This window comes from Ranitomeya imitator, chromosome 5 (assembly GCF_032444005.1).
Source record: "Ranitomeya imitator isolate aRanImi1 chromosome 5, aRanImi1.pri, whole genome shotgun sequence".
NCBI lineage: Eukaryota > Metazoa > Chordata > Amphibia > Anura > Dendrobatidae > Ranitomeya > Ranitomeya imitator.
The window spans coordinates 397,509,478-397,527,641 of NC_091286.1; the positions used below are offsets into that span (position 1 = coordinate 397,509,478).

At 42.3% G+C, this 18,164-nt stretch overlaps 1 protein-coding gene across 2 annotated transcripts in view; it reads right to left on the reverse strand.

Annotated features, from left to right (window-relative positions):
* Positions 1-18,164, reverse strand: part of DLGAP2 (DLG associated protein 2) — a 927,399-nt gene that overhangs the window by 313,045 nt on the left and 596,190 nt on the right. For both annotated transcript variants that reach the window (XM_069726918.1, XM_069726917.1), the window contains exon 4: positions 15,499-16,574. In XM_069726918.1, coding sequence (XP_069583019.1) covers positions 15,499-16,574 — 1,076 coding nt within the window. The remainder of the gene's footprint in view (positions 1-15,498; positions 16,575-18,164) is intronic.

Here is an 18,164-nt window from a genome sequence, read left to right on the forward strand (position 1 = left end):
ACGGATAAATTAAATAATCGACCTTTAGGGAATTTACTACCAGGAATCAAATTGATAGCACAATCACAATCCCTATGCGGAGGTAGAGCATCGGACTTGGGCTCTTCAAATACATCCTGATAATCAGACAAGAACTCTGGGACCTCAGAAGGGGTGGATGACGAAATCGACAAAAATGGAACATCACTATGTACCCCCTGACAACCCCAGCTGGATACCGACATGGAATTCCAATCCAATACTGGATTATGGGTTTGTAGCCATGGCAACCCCAACACGACCACATCATGCAGATTATGCAACACCAGAAAGCGAATAACTTCCTGATGTGCAGGAGCCATGCACATGGTCAGCTGGGCCCAGTATTGAGGTTTATTCTTGGCCAAAGGTGTAGCATCAATTCCTCTCAATGGAATAGGACACCGCAAAGGCTCCAAGAAAAACCCACAACGTTTAGCATAATCCAAATCCATCAGATTCAGGGCAGCGCCCGAATCCACAAACGCCATGACAGAAAACGACGACAAAGAGCATATCAAGGTAATGGACAGAAGGAATTTGGACTGTACAGTACCAATGACGGCAGACCTAGCGGACCGCTTAGTGCGCTTAGGACAATCAGAAATAGCATGAGTGGAATCACCACAGTAGAAACACAGACCATTCAGACGTCTGTATTCCTGCCGTTCAACTCTAGTCATAGTCCTATCGCACTGCATAGGCTCAGGTTTAACCTCAGGCAGTACCGCCAAATGGTGCACAGATTTACGCTCGCGCAAGCGTCGACCGATCTGAAAGGCCAAAGACAAAGACTCATTCAAACCAGCAGGCATAGGAAATCCCACCATGACATCCTTAAGAGCCTCAGAGAGACCCTTTCTGAACAAAGCTGCCAGCGCAGATTCATTCCACTGAGTGAGTACTGACCATTTCCTAAATTTCTGACAATATACTTCTATATCATCCTGACCCTGGCACAAAGCCAGCAAATTTTTCTCAGCCTGATCCACTGAATTAGGCTCATCGTACAGCAATCCGAGCGCCAGGAAAAACGCATCGACACTACTCAATGCAGGGTCTCCTGGCGCAAGAGAAAATGCCCAGTCTTGAGGGTCGCCGCGCAAAAAAGAAATAATAATCAAAACCTGTTGAATAGGATTACCAGAAGAATGAGGTTTCAAGGCCAGAAATAGCTTACAATTATTTTTGAAACTTAGAAACTTAGTTCTATCTCCAAAAAACAAATCAGGAATAGGAATTCTTGGTTCTAACATAGATTTCTGATCAATAGTATCTTGAATTTTTTGTACATTTATAACGAGATTATCCATTGAAGAGCACAGACCCTGAATATCCATGTCCACACCTGTGTCCAGAATCACCCAAATGTCTAGGGGAAAAAAAAAAAGTGAACACAGAGCAGAAAAAAAAAAAAAATGATGTCAGAACTTTTTCTTTCCCTCTATTGAGAATCATTAGTTTGGCTCCTTGTACTGTTATGTTTGCTAATGACAGGTGTTATGAAGGCAATCCAGAAACACACTGTGCTTAGCGATCAGAGCGCACACAGTGATCTGACAAATACCCAAAAATACAAGAACGAGCTCTGAGACGTGGAAACTCTGTAGACTGCACACCTGATCCTATCCTAAACACAACTAAAAGCGGCTGTGGATTGCGCCTAACAACTACCTAGGCAACTCGGCACAGCCTAAGAAACTAGCTAGCCTGAAGATAGAAAAATAGGCCTGACTTGCCCCAGAGAAATTCCCCAAAGGAAAAGGCAGCCCCCCACATATAATGACTGTGAGTAAGATGAAAAGACAAAACGTAGGGATGAAATAGATTCAGCAAAGTGGGGCCCGATATTCTAGGACAGAGCGAGGACAGTAAAGCGAACTTTGCAGTCTACAAAAAACCCTAAAGCAAAACCACGCAAAGGGGCAAAAAAAAACCACCGTGCCGAACTAACGGCACGGCGGTACACCCTTTGCGTCTCAGAGCTTCCAGCAAAACAAAAGACAAGCTGGACAGAAAAAAAGCAACAAAAAAGCAAAAAGCACTTAGCTATACAGAGCAGCAGGTCACAGGAACAATCAGGAGAAGCTCAGATCCAACACTGAAACATTGACAAGGAGCAAGGATAGCAGCATCAGGCGGAGTTAAGTAATGAAGCAGTTAACGAGCTCACCAGAACACCTGAGGGAGGAAGCTCAGAAGCTGCAGTACCACTTGTGACCACAGGAGTGAATTCAGCCACAGAATTCACAACAATGTGGGGGGCTGCCTTTTCCTTTGGGGTATTTCTCTGGGGGCAAGTCAGGCCTATTTTTCTCTCTTCAGGCTAGCTAGTTTCTTAGGCTGTGCCGAGTTGCATAGGTAGTGGTTAGGCGCAATCCACAGCCACTTTTAGTTGTGTTTAGGATAGGATCAGGTGTGCAGTCTACAGAGTTTCCACGTCTCAGAGCTCGTTCTTTTGTTTTTGGGTATTTGTCAGATCACTGTGTGCGCTCTGATCGCTAGGCACACTGTGTCTCTGGATTGCCTTCATTACACCTTTCATTAGCAGACATAACACCCTGATGTGCCGTAACAGTGGAAACCCCTCAATTCTACCTCCAACACTAACCCCAACACACCCCTAACCCTAATCCAAACTGTAGCCATAACCCTAATCACAACCCTAACCGCAAAACACCTCTAACCACAACCCTAACCCCAACACACCCCTAACCCTAACCACAACCCTAATTCCAACCCTAACCCTAAGGCTATGTGCCCACGTTGCGGATTCGTATGAGATTTTTCAGCATCATTTTTGAAAAATCCGCGGGTAAAAGGCACTGCGTTTTACCTGCGGATTTACCGTGGATTTCCAGTGTTTTTTGTGCGGATTTCACCTGCGGATTCCTATTGAGGAACAGGTGTAAAACGCCGCGGAATCCGCACAAAGAATTAAGATGCTGCGGAAAATACAACGCAGCATTTCCGCGTGGTATTTTCCGCACCATGGGCACAGCAGATTTGGTTTTCCATAGGTATACTTGGTACTGTAAACCTGATGGAACACTGCTGCGAATCTACAGCGGCCAATCCGCTGCGGATCCGCAGCCAAATCCGCACCGTGTGCACATGGCCTAATTCTAAAGGTATGTGCACACGCTGCGGAAAACGCTGCGGATCCGCAGCAGTTTCCCATGAGTTTACAATTCAATGTAAACCTATGGAAAACAAAAATCGCTGTACACATGCTGCAGAAAAACTGCACGGAAACGCAGCGGTTTACATTCCGCAGCATTCTTTCTGCGGATTCCACAGCAGTTTTACAACTGCTCCAATAGAAAATCGCAGTTGTAAAACTGCAGTAAAATGCGCAGAAAAACCGCGGTAAATCTGCCATAAATCCGCAGTGGTTTAGCACTGCGGATTTATCAAATCCGCAGCGGAAAAATCCGCAGAGGACCAGAATACGTGTGCACATACCGAAACCCTAACCCTAACCCTAGTTCTTACCCCAACCTTGGTGGAAGAAAAAAAAAATCTTTATTTTATTATTGTCCCTACCTATGGGGGTGACAAAGGTGGGGGTCATTCAGTATTTTTTTATGCACTTGAAACGAATCTGCCGGCCAGCAGATTCGGCGGGCGCGCTGCGCATGCGCCCGCCATTTTGGAAGATGGCGGCGCCCTGGAAAGAAGATGGACGGACCACGGGAGGCTCAGTAAGTATGATGGGGTGGGGGGAGCACGGGGGGGTGGATCGGAGCACGGGGGGGGTGCATTGGAGCATCGGGGGGTGGATCGGACTGCAGGGGGGGTGGATCGGACTGCAGGGGGGGTGGATCGGAGTGCAGGGGGGGTGGTTGGAGCACGGGGGGGTGATTGGAGCAGGGGGGTGAGCGGACAAGAGCACGGGGGGAGCGGACAGGAGGACGGAGGGGAGCGGAGCAGTGTAAAGGACAGATCGGAGGGCTAAAAAATAGTTAATAAATAACATTTCCCACGTGTCTACTTTAGATCAGCACAATTTTTTAAAATAGTTTTTTTGTTGTTAGGATGTTATAGTGGTTAAAAGTTGACCAATAATGTATAATTTTTCCAACAAAATTTGCAAAACCATTTTTTTAGAGACCACATCAAATTTGAAGTGACTTTGAGGGGCTATATAGCAGAAAATACCAAAAAGTGACACCATTCTAAAAGCTACCCTCAAAGTTCTCAAAGCATTCAAGAAGCTTATCAACCCTTCAGGTGCTTCACAGTAATTAATAGAATGTGCATGGAAAAAATGAACATTTAGGTTTAACAGAAATTTTACTTTAGACCCCATTTTTTTATTTTTACAAGAGTAACAGGAGAAAATGGACCCCACAAATTGTTGTGTAATTTTTCCTTAGTATGTAGATATCCCATATGTGAGGGAAAACTACTGTTTGGGTGCATGGCAGGGCTTAGAAGGAAAAATGCACCCTTTCACTTTTTGAATGCAAAATTGTCTGGAATCGAGAGCAGACCCCATGTTGCGTTTGGACAGCTTCTGATGTGTCTAAACAATGAAAACCCACTTAAGTGAACCCACTTTGGAAACTAGACCCCACAAGGATCATATCTAGATGGGTCGTAAACACCTTGAACCTCCAGGTGCTTCACAAAAATGTATAACGTATAACCGTGAAAATAAAAAAAAACACATTTTTTTCCACAAAACTTATCTTTTAGGTCCAATTTTTTATTTTAACAAGGGTAACAGGAGGAAATGGACCCCAAAAATTGTTGTTCAATTTCTACTGAGAACGCAGATACCCTATATGTGGGGGAAAATCACTGTTTGGGTGCACAGCAGGGCTTGGAAGGGAAGGAGCACCGTTTGACTTTTTGAAAGCAAAATTGTCTGGAATCAAGAGTGGACCGCATGTCGCATTTGGAGAGCCCCTGATGAGTTTAAACAGTGGAAACCCCCCACAAGTGACCCTATATTGGAATTGATCTAGTGAGTCCTGGTATGTGGATTTTAGAATGTGATAAAATGTAAATTGTGCATCAGGTTGGCATACGGCAGTTGTGTTGTGTACATCAGGTTGGCATATGTTAGTTGTGTAGTTTACTTTAGGTAAGCATAACTGAGTTGTGTAAGTCAGAAATTAATTTAGTAGTCCATGGATGTGTGATACATTTTTAAGGTCAGGTTTGTCGGGGCAGGTGTCACATTGATGTCTTTGTGTATTGCCCTTCTGACACACACTTGGCACCTCTCTTTATGCCTTGAGGGATTTCCTAATGAAATGTTGACCTGGTACGATACAATACAAACACCTTCAGTTTGGGCATTACTGGGACCCGCCTCTTCCTGATCTCCAAACATAAGGGTCTTGATTACATTCGCTTGGAACTAAAGGTACATACTAGTCTGCCCTGCATATTGTTGTAGCATGAAAGCATTGTAAATTGCCATCAGTACGATGTCCATGGCCAGCTTCTTGTATGACATCTTGGTTTTTCTCATGGCACTCTATGGCTCAAGGACTTGATCAGAGAGATCAACTCCCCCATGTTCTTGTTGAACCCCAGTACACAGTCTGGTGTGGTGACCTGTGTAGAGGTACCGTGTACAGCTGTGGGGGTGCTACCATCATCATGCATAGTGGTTAAGAAAAGGACATCCCTCTTGTCCTTGTATTTGACTACCAGCAAGTTGTCTCACAGAGAGAAACTTGATGAGTGGGATGCTGGCATAAAAGTTATCTACATAGAGGTGATAACCTTGATCCAGCAGTTGGTGCACCAAATCCCACTTACTCTCAGGACATGGGAGTGTTCAGGGGTTCAATCCCGGTGTACTTCCCTTTATCAAACCTCAACTTGTAGGTGTACCCTGAAGCCCTCTCACTCATTTTGAAGAGCTTAATTCCAAACCTGGCCCTCTTTCTGGGCAGGTACTACCAGAATGTGAGACTCCCCTTGAAATTGATTAAGGACTCATTCACGAAAATGTCCCTTTGGGGTATACACCTCAGCAACCTTGTTTTTGAAATGCTCAATGATCGTCCAAACTTTGAAAAGTCGCTCAAACTTGGGGTCATCTCAGGGAAGACATTGTGCATTATCGTTGTAATGCAAAAATTTGTGGATTGCTTCAAATCGTTTACGGGTCATAGCCATGCGAAATACTGGAGTGTTATACAAAACGTTGACACTCCAATATTTTTGAAGCTCTGGCTTCTTCACTATCCTCACTTTAAGGACCAGGCACCAAATTGTGATAATTTCTACTGCGTCTACAGGGGCTAGGTAAGAAAACGATGAAGGGCGGTTTTGTGCCAAAAATTGCTGGGCATACAAATTTGTTTTGTAGGTTTACAAAATCCTCAGAGAAAAAGACTTTGAAAAATTAAATTTCTGCGAGGCTGGTGGTGTCAAATTGGATTCCTGATTACGCCACAAAATTAGGAATCAATGGCTCATAATCTTTGGGGGGTGAGGTCTATAATGGGTCAGTAAAGGTGGGCACTGGTTCAGTTTCTGCCCTGGAGCATCTGCGTTATGATTCAGCATCACTTCAGGAAGAGGAAGATGAAAAATAAAGGAATGTGGCATCCTTTCACTTACTGTCAGTGTCAGAGGCAAGGAAATCGTAAGCCTGAATACAGTGTTTGTGATGAGCGGGATGAAACGTTTTCATGTATGCAGTGTTTGGGTGTATACCAAATTATATTCAAATGTGTTTGTATGTGTGTGTGTGTGTGTGTGTGAGTGTTTGGTGTACACTTTTTTTTATTTACAACAGATGTAGAACACACACACGGACGTGATTCTTTTTTTCTGCGCTGACACTAACTCAATTCAGTAAGAAATACTGTCATAGACAATAATTACTACAGTATAGTTTACTGTCCCTAATCTAAATTTTTTAAAACTTCTTTTTACACAAAAAAAACAAGAAACCAACAGCCCTATGTTGATCACTGATGTGCGTCAGAGATCAGCTCTGGATGGCTGTAGGACAGACGCATGGATGATTGTTTTTTTCTGCGCTGACTAGTGTTGAGCGATACCTTCCGATACCCAGAAGTATCGGTATCGGATTGTATCAGCTGATATCCAAAAAATATTGGATATTGCTGATACCGATACCCGATACCAATGCAAGTCAATGGGACACAAATATCGGAACGTAAATAAGCCCTTTCTGTCCTTCTATATGCTGTTCCGGAGGGGGGAAGAGTGTGGGCGGTGCGTGGGCGGACACTGTGAGTGTCTGTGTGTGCGGGCAGGGTCTATGCGGGCCTGCCAGGGATCTGTACTTGTCTATTGGGGCTCTGTGCAGGCCTGGCGGGGCTCTATGCGGGCTGCCCAGGCTCTATGTGGGCCTGCCGGGGCTCTATGCGGCGTGCCGGGGATCTATGCGGGCTGCCCGGGCTCTATGCGGTGTGCCGGGGCTGTATGTGGGCTGCCCGGGCTCTATGCGGTGTGCGGGGTCTATGCGGCGTGCTGGGGCTCTGTGCGTGTGTGCAGGCATCGTCCGATTGGACTACAAGTCCCATCGGACGATGCCTGCTACACTGACAGTGATTGACACATTAGCCAATGATGGGACAGTAGTAGTCCCATCATCCGGCTAATGTGTTGAATGTAAAAAAATACTCCATACATACTCCATACATACTCCATACATACTCCACACATACTCCATACATACTCCATTCAGTACATACATATAGACATACATTAAACATAGAGTTCATACTCACCATTACTTGTCACTTTGTTCCCCGAAGCCAGTGTCAACCTGTAAAAAAGATTAAAATAACAAAAAACCAATATACTCCCTGTCCGCAGAAATCCACGAGTGTCCCACAACGATCTCCCGTGGAGAACAGCAGCAACAGCTGTTGTGACCGCTCTCTAAGGGCCCCAGAAACACAATGATGGGAGGAAGGTATTCCTCCGCCGCTGTAAAAAAATAGTCCCTAGTCTGACTTATGGCATTGCTGGGTGAGACATTTTCCCATGCAGCAATTGCCATAAAGTAAGACTTTGAACTTTAGTAACTTCAGTGATGCACTGCAGGACCCATTGTCTCCTGTCAGTGTGTCACTGAGGGTCCTATAGAGCAGTGACATCACCCGATGTCACTGTTCTATAGGGGAGATCTTCGTGGGACACTTGTTATAAATTGGACTACCGCGGACAGATATTGTACGGTTTATTATTTTACATTTTTTGCAGGCGCTGAAGTATGGTAAGTATAGTTAAATGAAGAATATTAAAATACTTTTTCTTAATGTGTGCGTGTTTTATTAACCCTTTCTTACTATTGGATTAATAATGGATAGGCGTCTTATTGACGCCTCTCCGTTATTAACCCGGCTTAATGTCACCTTACAATAGCAAGGTGACATTAACCCCTTATTACCCCATATCCCACCGCTACACGGGAGTGGGAAGAGAGGGGCTAAGTGCCGGAATTGGCGCATCTTACCGATGCGCCATTTCTGGGGCGGCTGCAGACTGGTATTTGTAGCCGGGGGGGGGGGGGCAATATCCATGGCCCCTCTCTAGGCTATGAATATCAGCCCACAACTGTCTGCGTAGCCTTTCTGGCTATAAAATATAGGGGGACCCCACGTCATAGGGGGGTCCCCCTATTTTAATAGCCGGCAAAGCCTACGCAGACAGCTGCGGGCTGATATTCATAGCAGGCTACAAATATTAACCCCCGGGCATCGGCTTTATCCCTCTGGCACAGAAAATTGCGCGGGAGCCCACGCCGTTTTTTTCAAATTTTTATTTTTTTTAAATTCAACGCTCTTAAAGGTCTCTTTCACACTTACGTCGGTACGGGTCCGACGCTATGCGTCGGGCCGATGTACCGACGCACGTTGTGAAATTTGTGCATGACTTGGGCAGCGGATGCAGTTTTTCAACGCATCCGCTGCCCATTCTGGATTCTGGGGAGGAGGGGGCGGAGTTTCGGCCGCGCATGTGCGGTAGAAAATGGCGGATGCGACGGCCAAAAAACGTTCACTTGAAAGTTTTTCGTGCCGACGGTCCACCAAAACACGACGGATCCGTTGCACGTTGGACGCGACATGTGGCCATCTGTCGCAATCCGTCACTAATACAAGTCTATGGGTAAAAAACGCATCCTGCAAGAACATTTGCAGGATCCGTTTTTTTCCGCCAGATCCGTTTTTTTCTCATAGAGTTGTATTAGCACCGGATTGCGCCTGATGGCCACACGTTTCATCCATTTTTTGCATGATCCGTCAAAAAAGCAGATTTTTGATGCTGTTTTTGATGCTGTTTTTGATGCTGTTTTTGATGCTGGTTTTTGATGTGAAATTATGAATTCGGCCTCCGAATTCGTTTTTTTCATGCATGTTTCCATTCAAATCATGCACATTTTCCGTTTATGTATTTATTTCCAAAAACTGCATCAAAACTGCACCAAAAACTGCATCAAAAACAGCACCAAAAACCTGCATCAAAAAACTTCACCAAAAACTGCACTAAAAACTGCATCAAAAACAGCATCAAAAACTGCACCAACAACTGCATCAAAAACAGCACAAAAAACCTGCATCAAAAACTGCATCAAAACAGCATTAACTGCATACAGCATTCTGTTAACATCCAGCTCCTTTAGCAATGACCTTTTGTGGCTTAACCTTTTTGTGGAGTCTGTCAATGACTGCCTTCTGGACATGTTAAGTCAGCAGTCTTCCCTATGATTGTGGAGCATATTGAAACAGACTAAGGGACCTTTTTAAAAGCTTCAGAAGCCTTTCAGATGTTTTTTGTTACATATTCTAATTTACTGAGATGATTACTTTTGGGTTTTCATTGGCTGTAAGCCATAATCATCAACATTAACAGAAATAAACACATGAAATAAACGCTATATAATATGAGTTGCACTTTTTCTATTGAAGAACTGAATTAAATAAACTTTTTGATGATATTATAACTTTGTGAGCAGCACCTGTACTTTGACAAGTGGTACCCCAAACTTTGCCAATAGCTATGAATTAGGATTCTCATCCTATTTATTAATAACTAAATGGTTGCCCGATTCTAACGCATCGGGTATTCTAGAATATGTATGTAGTTTATGTATGAAGTTTTCAGAATAATGCAATTTATACACAGGATTCGGTTGGCCGGGCGCGATCAAAAAGCGAAGCGTGGTTCAAATTCCGCGCCAAGTCTCAGTGGGCCCCCTCTTTAACACATACCACGATTCATGATGCACAGATACAGCAGAGAAATATAGCACAGCCAAGTAGCGTATAACACAGCCCATGTACTATATAACACAGCCCTTGTAGTATATAACACAGCCCACATAGTATACAGCACAGCCACGTAGTATATTGCCCAGCCACATAGTATATTGCCCAGCCACATAGTATATAGCACAGCCACGTAGTAAATAGCACAGATACGTAGTATATTGCCCAGCCACGTAGTATATTGTCCAGCCACATAGTATATTTCCCAGCCACATAGTATATTACCCAGCCACGTAGTATATAGCCCAGCCACGTAGTATATAGCATAGCCCACGTAGTAAATAGCACAGACACGTAGTATATTGCCCAGCCATGTAGTATATTGCCCAGCCACGTAGAATATTGCCCAGCCACGTAGTATATAGCACAGCCACATAGTATATTGCCCAGCCACATAGTATATTGCCCAGCCACGTAGTATATTGCCCAGCCACGTAGTATATAGCACAGCCACGTAGTAAATAGCACAGATACATAGTATATTGCCCAGCCACGTAGTATATTGTCCAGCCACATAGTATATTTCCCAGCCACGCAGTATATTGCCCAGCCACGTAGTATATAGCCCAGCCACGTAGTATATAGCATAGCCCACATAGTAAATAGCACAGACACGTAGTATATTGTTCAGCCACATAGTATATTTCCCAGCCACGTAGTATATTGCCCAGCCACGTAGAATATTGCCCAGCCACGTAGAATATTGCCCAGCCACGTAGTATATAGCACAGCCACGTAGTAAATAGCACAGACATGTAGTATGTTGCCCAGCCACGTAGTATATAGCACAGCCACATAGTAAATAGCACAGACATGTAGTATATTGCCCAGCCAAATAGTATATTGTCCAGCCACATAGTATATTTCCCAGCCACGTAGTATATTGCCCAGCCACGTAGTATATAGCCCAGCCACGTAGTATATAGCATAGCCCATGTAGTAAATAGCACAGACATGTAGTATATTGCCCAGCCACGTAGTATATTGCCCAGCCACGTAGAATATTGCCCAGCCACATAGTATATAGCACAGCCACGTAGTAAATAGCACAGACACGTAGTATATTGCCCAGCCACGTAGTATATTGTCCAGCCACGTAGTATATTGCCCAGCCACGTAGTATAGAGCACAGCGATGTAGTATATTGCCCAGTCACGTAATATATACCACAGCCACGTAGTATATAGCACAGCCCACATAGTAGATAGCACAGAGATGTAGTATATAACACAGCCCATGCAGTATCTAACACAGCCCACGTAGTATATAGCAATGTGGGCACCATATCCCTGTTAAAAAAAGAATTAAAATAAAAAATAGTTATATACTCACCCTCCGTCGGCCTCCCGGATCCATCCCAGGCGTTTACCGATGCTCCTCGCGACGCTCCGGTCTCAAGAGTGCATTGTGATCATCTCACGAGACAGCAATGCATGGACCGGTCACCGGAGCGTTGCGAGGAGTGGGAAAGGCCTGGGCTGGATCCGGGGAGCCGACGGAGGGTGAGTATATAATGATTTTTTATTTTTTTTTAAATTATTTTTAACATTAGATCTTTTTACTATTGATGCTGCATAGACAGCATCAATAGTAAAAAGTTGGTCACACAGGGTTAATAGGGTTAACGGAGTGCGTTACACTGTAGTATAACGCGATGTAACGCAGCCATTAACCCTGTGTGAGAGCTGGCTAGAGGGGAGTATGGCGCAGGCACTGACGGCAGTCGAGTAGGGAGCGGCCATTTCACCACCACACTGTGTCCGTTGCTGATTGGTCATGGTCGCTTTGCCGCAACCAATCAGTGATTTGGGATTTCCGTGACAGACAGACAGAAAGACGGAAGTGACCCTTAGACAATGATATAGTAGATAATAATAGTAATAATAATAATTTTATGTGACTTGTACAGACATTAAAAGACATTACATAATAACAATAATCACATAAACTAACAGATACCAAGAGGAATGAGGGCCCTGCTCGAAAGTTTACAATCTATGGAGGAAATAGGGAAGACACAAAAGGTGGATGGTGACAATTGCTTGCATTGTGCAGTCCAGCCACAAATGTAATAAATAGAGTGATCATGAAATGCTACATGAACCAGTAACTAACCAGTATGTGTAAGAGTACAGACACAGAGGACTATTAATTGCATGAAGGGCTTGAGAACAGATAATACGAGAGTCCTGGTTTTGAAGAAAATTTTGCATGGGCAAAACTTGGATAGTTAGATAAATATGTTGAGGCGATAGGCCAGTATAAAGAAATGCATTCTTAGGGCACACATAAAACTGTGGGTATTGGGGTTTAGGCTGTGTGCACACGTTGCTGTTTTTTCGTGGTTTTTTTCGCGGTTTTTCCCGATAAAAACGCTATAAAGCCGCAAAAAAACAGCATACAATAAGCATCCCATCATTTAGAATGAATTCCGCATGTTTTGTGCACATGATGCGTTTTTTTCCACGAAAAAAACGCATCGCGGTAAAAAACGCAGCATGTTCATTAATTTCGCGTTTTTTTTTGCGGATTTCCCACTACAAAATGTATTGGGAAATGTCCAGAAAAAAATGCATCAAAAACACAGCAAAAACGCAGCAAAAACGCATGCAGATTTCTTGCAGAAAATTTCAGGTTTTTCTCAGGAATTTTCTGCGATAAAAATCATGAACGTGTGCACATAGCCTTAATCAAATTGTCCTGGGTAGTGCATTCCAAAGAATTTATGCAGCAAGCGAGAGGTCTTGGAAAAGGGAGTGGAAGGTTTGGATTATTGAGGATGTTAATCTTATGTCATTAGGAGAATGGAGGGCACGGGTAGGGTGGTAGACTGAGACGATGGAGGAGATGTCGAATGGTGCTGAAGTGTGGAGTGCTTTGTGGGTGAGAGTGACAACTTTATATTGGACTTTGTAGCAGATGGGTAACCTGTGCAATGACTGGCACAGGGTAGAGGCATCAATGTAAAGGTTAGCGAGGAATAGAATCCTGGCTACTGCATTCAGGACGGTTTGGAGAGCGGAGGGTTTAGTGACAGAGAGATCGATTAATAGTTGCAATAATCCAGGTGGGAATGAATAAGAACAACAGTAAGAGTTTTTGCAGAGTCGAAAGCAAGAAAAGGTTGAATTCTAGAAATGTTTTTGAGGTGACACAAACGAACCAGTGATCAGATATAGGGAGTGAATAAAAGATCTGAATCAAGTGTGACACCAAGACAGGGGGAATGTTGCTGGGTAGTAATGGTAGAACCAGATACGAAAATGGCAATGTCGGTCATACATAGGTTAGTGGAGGGAGGAAACACAAGGAGTTCAGTTTTTTAAAGGTTCAGTTTCAGATAGAGGGAAGACATGATGTTAGAGACAGATATAAGACAATCACTGGTGTTTTGTAATCATGCAGGCATGATGTCAGAGGTGTAAAATTGGGTGTCATCAGCATAGAGATGGTACTGGACCCCAAATCTACTGATTGTTTATCCAATAGGGGCAGTACACAAGGACTGATCCTTGAGGAACCCTGACATGAAGGGATTAAATATGAAGCTACCTATAGTAGTAATATAACATTACTATCATATAAAAGGTTCATAACCACTTCACTCAATAACAGATAAACGCAACATTAGCTAAATCTGCATTCACAGGGGTAACTTATGAATAAAATACTTACACATAGCAATTCACAATTATATGATAAATAATATTAGGCCAAATGTCTCTTAGTCATGGCTGCTTTATTTCTGTTCATTGTCTCATCTGGAGTTAATACATTTTTCCTTACTAGTTTATATTGCTGTGTAGTACATAGAAACAGTGTGACTAACTACCACTTTTCTTAATGATGATGTATTTCTGGACAAAGCATCAATTACAAGAGCTGACTCATGCATATGAAAGAATTCACTATAATCTGGGAATGGCTAACTTAGCAACAAAATTCAGAAAATGTACAAATATCTAGCAGGTTTTACAGAGCCAATCTCACTTGGGGTTAGATAATCACCAAAGACCACTAAAAGCTATATGGCTTGCAGAAGGTCAATAGCTTACTTTAATAATCTGTTTAATAGGCAAACTACCCATGAATGCGTATTTCTACAGGATAACATCTGGGATACTCCTCTGCTAGAAAATTGGATATCCCATGAAAACTGTATAGGTGTAGGAGCTGTCCAACCAAGAAATAAAACGTTCATAAGGGTTTGCTACAGGGCTCTCATGAGCAAATTGAACCAGATTCTGGTAAGGTTATTATAGATTATATATTTTATTTTGGCACACTGCAGCATTTCAGAGAAAACCTACTTTGAAAATACAAAATGCTATGTGTGGCAGAAAACTGACACTGTGCATCACCCTGAAATCGCCATCTCCAGCGTCAAACATGGTGTAGGAATACTTTTCTTTAGCAGGTACAGGGAAGCTGGTCGGAGCTGATGGGAGGATGGATGGAGCTACATACAAGGCAATCCTGAAGGAAAGCCTGGTACAGGCTAAAAAAAGACTTGAGGCTGGGGTGTAGATTCACCTTCCAGCAGGACAACAACCCTAACATACTGCCAGAGCTACAATGGAATGATTTAGATCAAAGTATATTCATGTGTTTGAATGGTTCTTTCAAAATCCAGACCAAAAGCCCGTTGAGAATTTGTGCCGAGACTTGAAAATTGCTGTTCACAAACGCTCTCCATCAAATCTCACTGAGCTAGAGCTAAATTGCAAAGAAGAATGAGCAAAAATTTCTGCTCTAGATATGCAAAGATGGTACCACAAAAGACTTGCAGAAGGAATTGCAAAGAAAGGTATGATCGTACAAAACATTGACTCACGAGGGCTGACTACAAATGCACGTCACAATTTTCAGATTTATATATTTTAAATATTTAGAAAACCATGTATCATTTCCTTTACACTTCACAAATACTTGTACTTTGTGTTGGTGTGTCACATAAAATCCAAATAAAATTGATTTACTTTTGTAGGCGTCATGTGAAAAAAAATGTGGAAAAGTTAAAGGAGTATGAATCCTTTTTCAAGGCACTGTATATTATGAGGAGTGCACTTCTTAGTAAGCTTGGTCCATTGTACTCCACCACACTTTAGTTTAATACTTAGGTATGATGCTGTAACAATATAACCACATACAATTGCAACCACATTAAACTTTCAAACATGGTTAGAATTAACTTTATGTACCTCACCTGAAGGTAATGGCATGGTCTCAAGGAAGATTTTATTTCCTGATGGACTAGAGGTTTATCCAAATTAAGGGATGATTTTCGATAGGCTTCTTTAGCTTGGCTAACGGTAAGTGTCGACCAGGAACTTCTTTTCATATATTTTCCTTCTGGGGTCATTGCAAGCCCTTCACATGCTGAACATTTCATGTCGTTGTTACTTTTAGAAGTCTTAAGGGAAAGATCTCCAAAGTGTCCCTGCAGAGATTCAGGATAACAATGAGATATATGGTCTACATGATGTCTATTCATTACACTAGGGGTTCTGTAAGTGCTATCACTGTCCAAATTATCATCCGAACTCCACCACCCTGTCATCCCAGTCTTATGCTTGCTGTCTGGTTTCCTTTCCTTACTTTTACTCCTTTTGCTATGCTTGGAATAGTGGCCATGGTGGTGATCATCTCCACGACTGTCTCCTTTTGTTCCATTTACATTGCCTTTTGATGATCCTTCTAGAGAATGAGATTTTGTAAAAAGTTTTTGTACAGAGTGAACAAGGTGACGTATTCTTCCTGGGCTTTCTGTTCTCTGTTCTGTAGCGGTGGATGTCTTCTGATATTGTAATGTGTGAAATCCATCTCGGTGCAGCGGAAGTTGTTTTTCAAATTGATCCAGTAAATTTGCAGGAATTCTGTTAATTTTACTACTACTAGTATGTGGGACAGCACAGTCATCGCGGGTTTCAAAATGGGAACTATAGTGCATTCTCGGAAAAGTGCTACTAGACATGTGATCACTCATCATCACAGGCATCATCATGCATTCGGAATGAATGGAACTCCGTGGGGAGCAACGGTGGTGGTCCATTTGACAGCTCTCTGTAGGACTAAGTAGATATGATTGCCTAGTTTCTTGCCCATGGTGCCCATGATCATGCACATGTTCACAATCCTCAGGAGATGCTAAGCCACAAGTATGACCAGAACATAACTGTGATTGATTCCTGCTACCAGATAATCCTTTCATGTTCCTAAGGGCGGGAGAATATTTTTCTTCATTGAAGTGCTGGGAAGGAGACCATGAGTATTGCTGTTGATCTGAAAAGAAGACAAAGTAAGATACTGTAAGTATTAAATTCTTATAATCATTATCACTTCTACAAAATTCGAGATATACTTTAGTAAGCTTTTTTTTCTATAAACATACATTTTATTTGATACACTGTATTATGGTCTTTCTGCTCATATTAGTCCGTATTGCAATGTTAAGAAAAATATAACTGAAAAGTAACAGCACATTCCAATCAATGCATGCTCAAACCTTGTAAAATTTTACAAGTCATTGTATGAAACCCTAACAGATCTGTATGTCTACAAGTTTACAGTAATTATACACCTTTTTAAGCTGTTCATCGCTTTGTAATTTAAAACCTCATAGTTATTAAAAATTTGTTGATGATTTATATGTTATATATCTTTATAGTAATCAGAATTATATTTTTCTGATCCATTAATTTTTTAATCCAGTGCATGGGCAGAACAAAATGATAAACTGTTTCTACTAGCGGGAGCGTAGGACGTATAAACACTATATACTAAGCTCCTATGTTTCCTCTGTTGATGATATCATGCAGACAGAATTTTATTATTTAATCCTAGGTGTATGCAGCTGTTTCCCGGAGCTCTACATTGCACAGCCAATGAATGAATACTGGTGCAGTCATGGTTTAGAGCCTTCATTCATAGTTACATAGTTACAAAGGTTGAAAAATGACCTAGATCCATCAAGTCCATCAGTTATCCATCTGCAATAACGAACAGGATTGAAATATGGGAATAAGGACATCCCTTTAACTGTTTTTCTGATACCACGAGTGACTGATCATAGTAATAAGTATGGTCATTTCAAATAAATCCTCACCTATTACATACCTAGATAACTGTATTACGATTGCACTAAACAATATACCATACAAAGATCCTGACTACAGCAATGACCACTGTACAAGGAACACAAATCAAACATTGAGAGTAAGACCTTCTATCTTCTAGAAGTCTGGTGTTTACTACAGTACAGATGTAGCATTTATCTGAAGCAATATGGCTACTCAGTTATCTTAGTGCACCTATACTACTTACGTAACACATGATTAATTTACTTTTTTATGAGAATGGTTGCACTATGCAAAAAGTTTTGAATATCACAATGCAATACTTATAAAGATTATGCAGGCACTCCTTTATGTAGATGGTTTCAATCTAGGGTCATTCATATAACATGACCGGTATATGCTTTTCTGACACCTAATACCATTAACATACATTGAGTGATTTCATTCATATCCTACATCGATACCACAAAAATTTCTCGGATGCTGCCGTGATCGGGTACTGCAGATTTACTCTTAATTCATCTGAATAGGGGGTTTATCTGCAGTACTTGGCCCCGTGACCTCTATAGAATAAGAGGGAAATCTGCAGTACCCACCTGTGACCACTATAAAATAGCAGGTAGATATGCTATACCTTTCCGTGGAACCTATAGAAGTTACAGAGCTGCTGTATTCTGGGAGCTTCCAAAAACTTTTGGCCAGTGTCGGTAACAGCTGATTCGTGGGGGTGCAACACCCCAGCCAATCAGATTTTTCTGGCGTAAAATATAGAAGCTGTATAGTGTTACTGATTGTT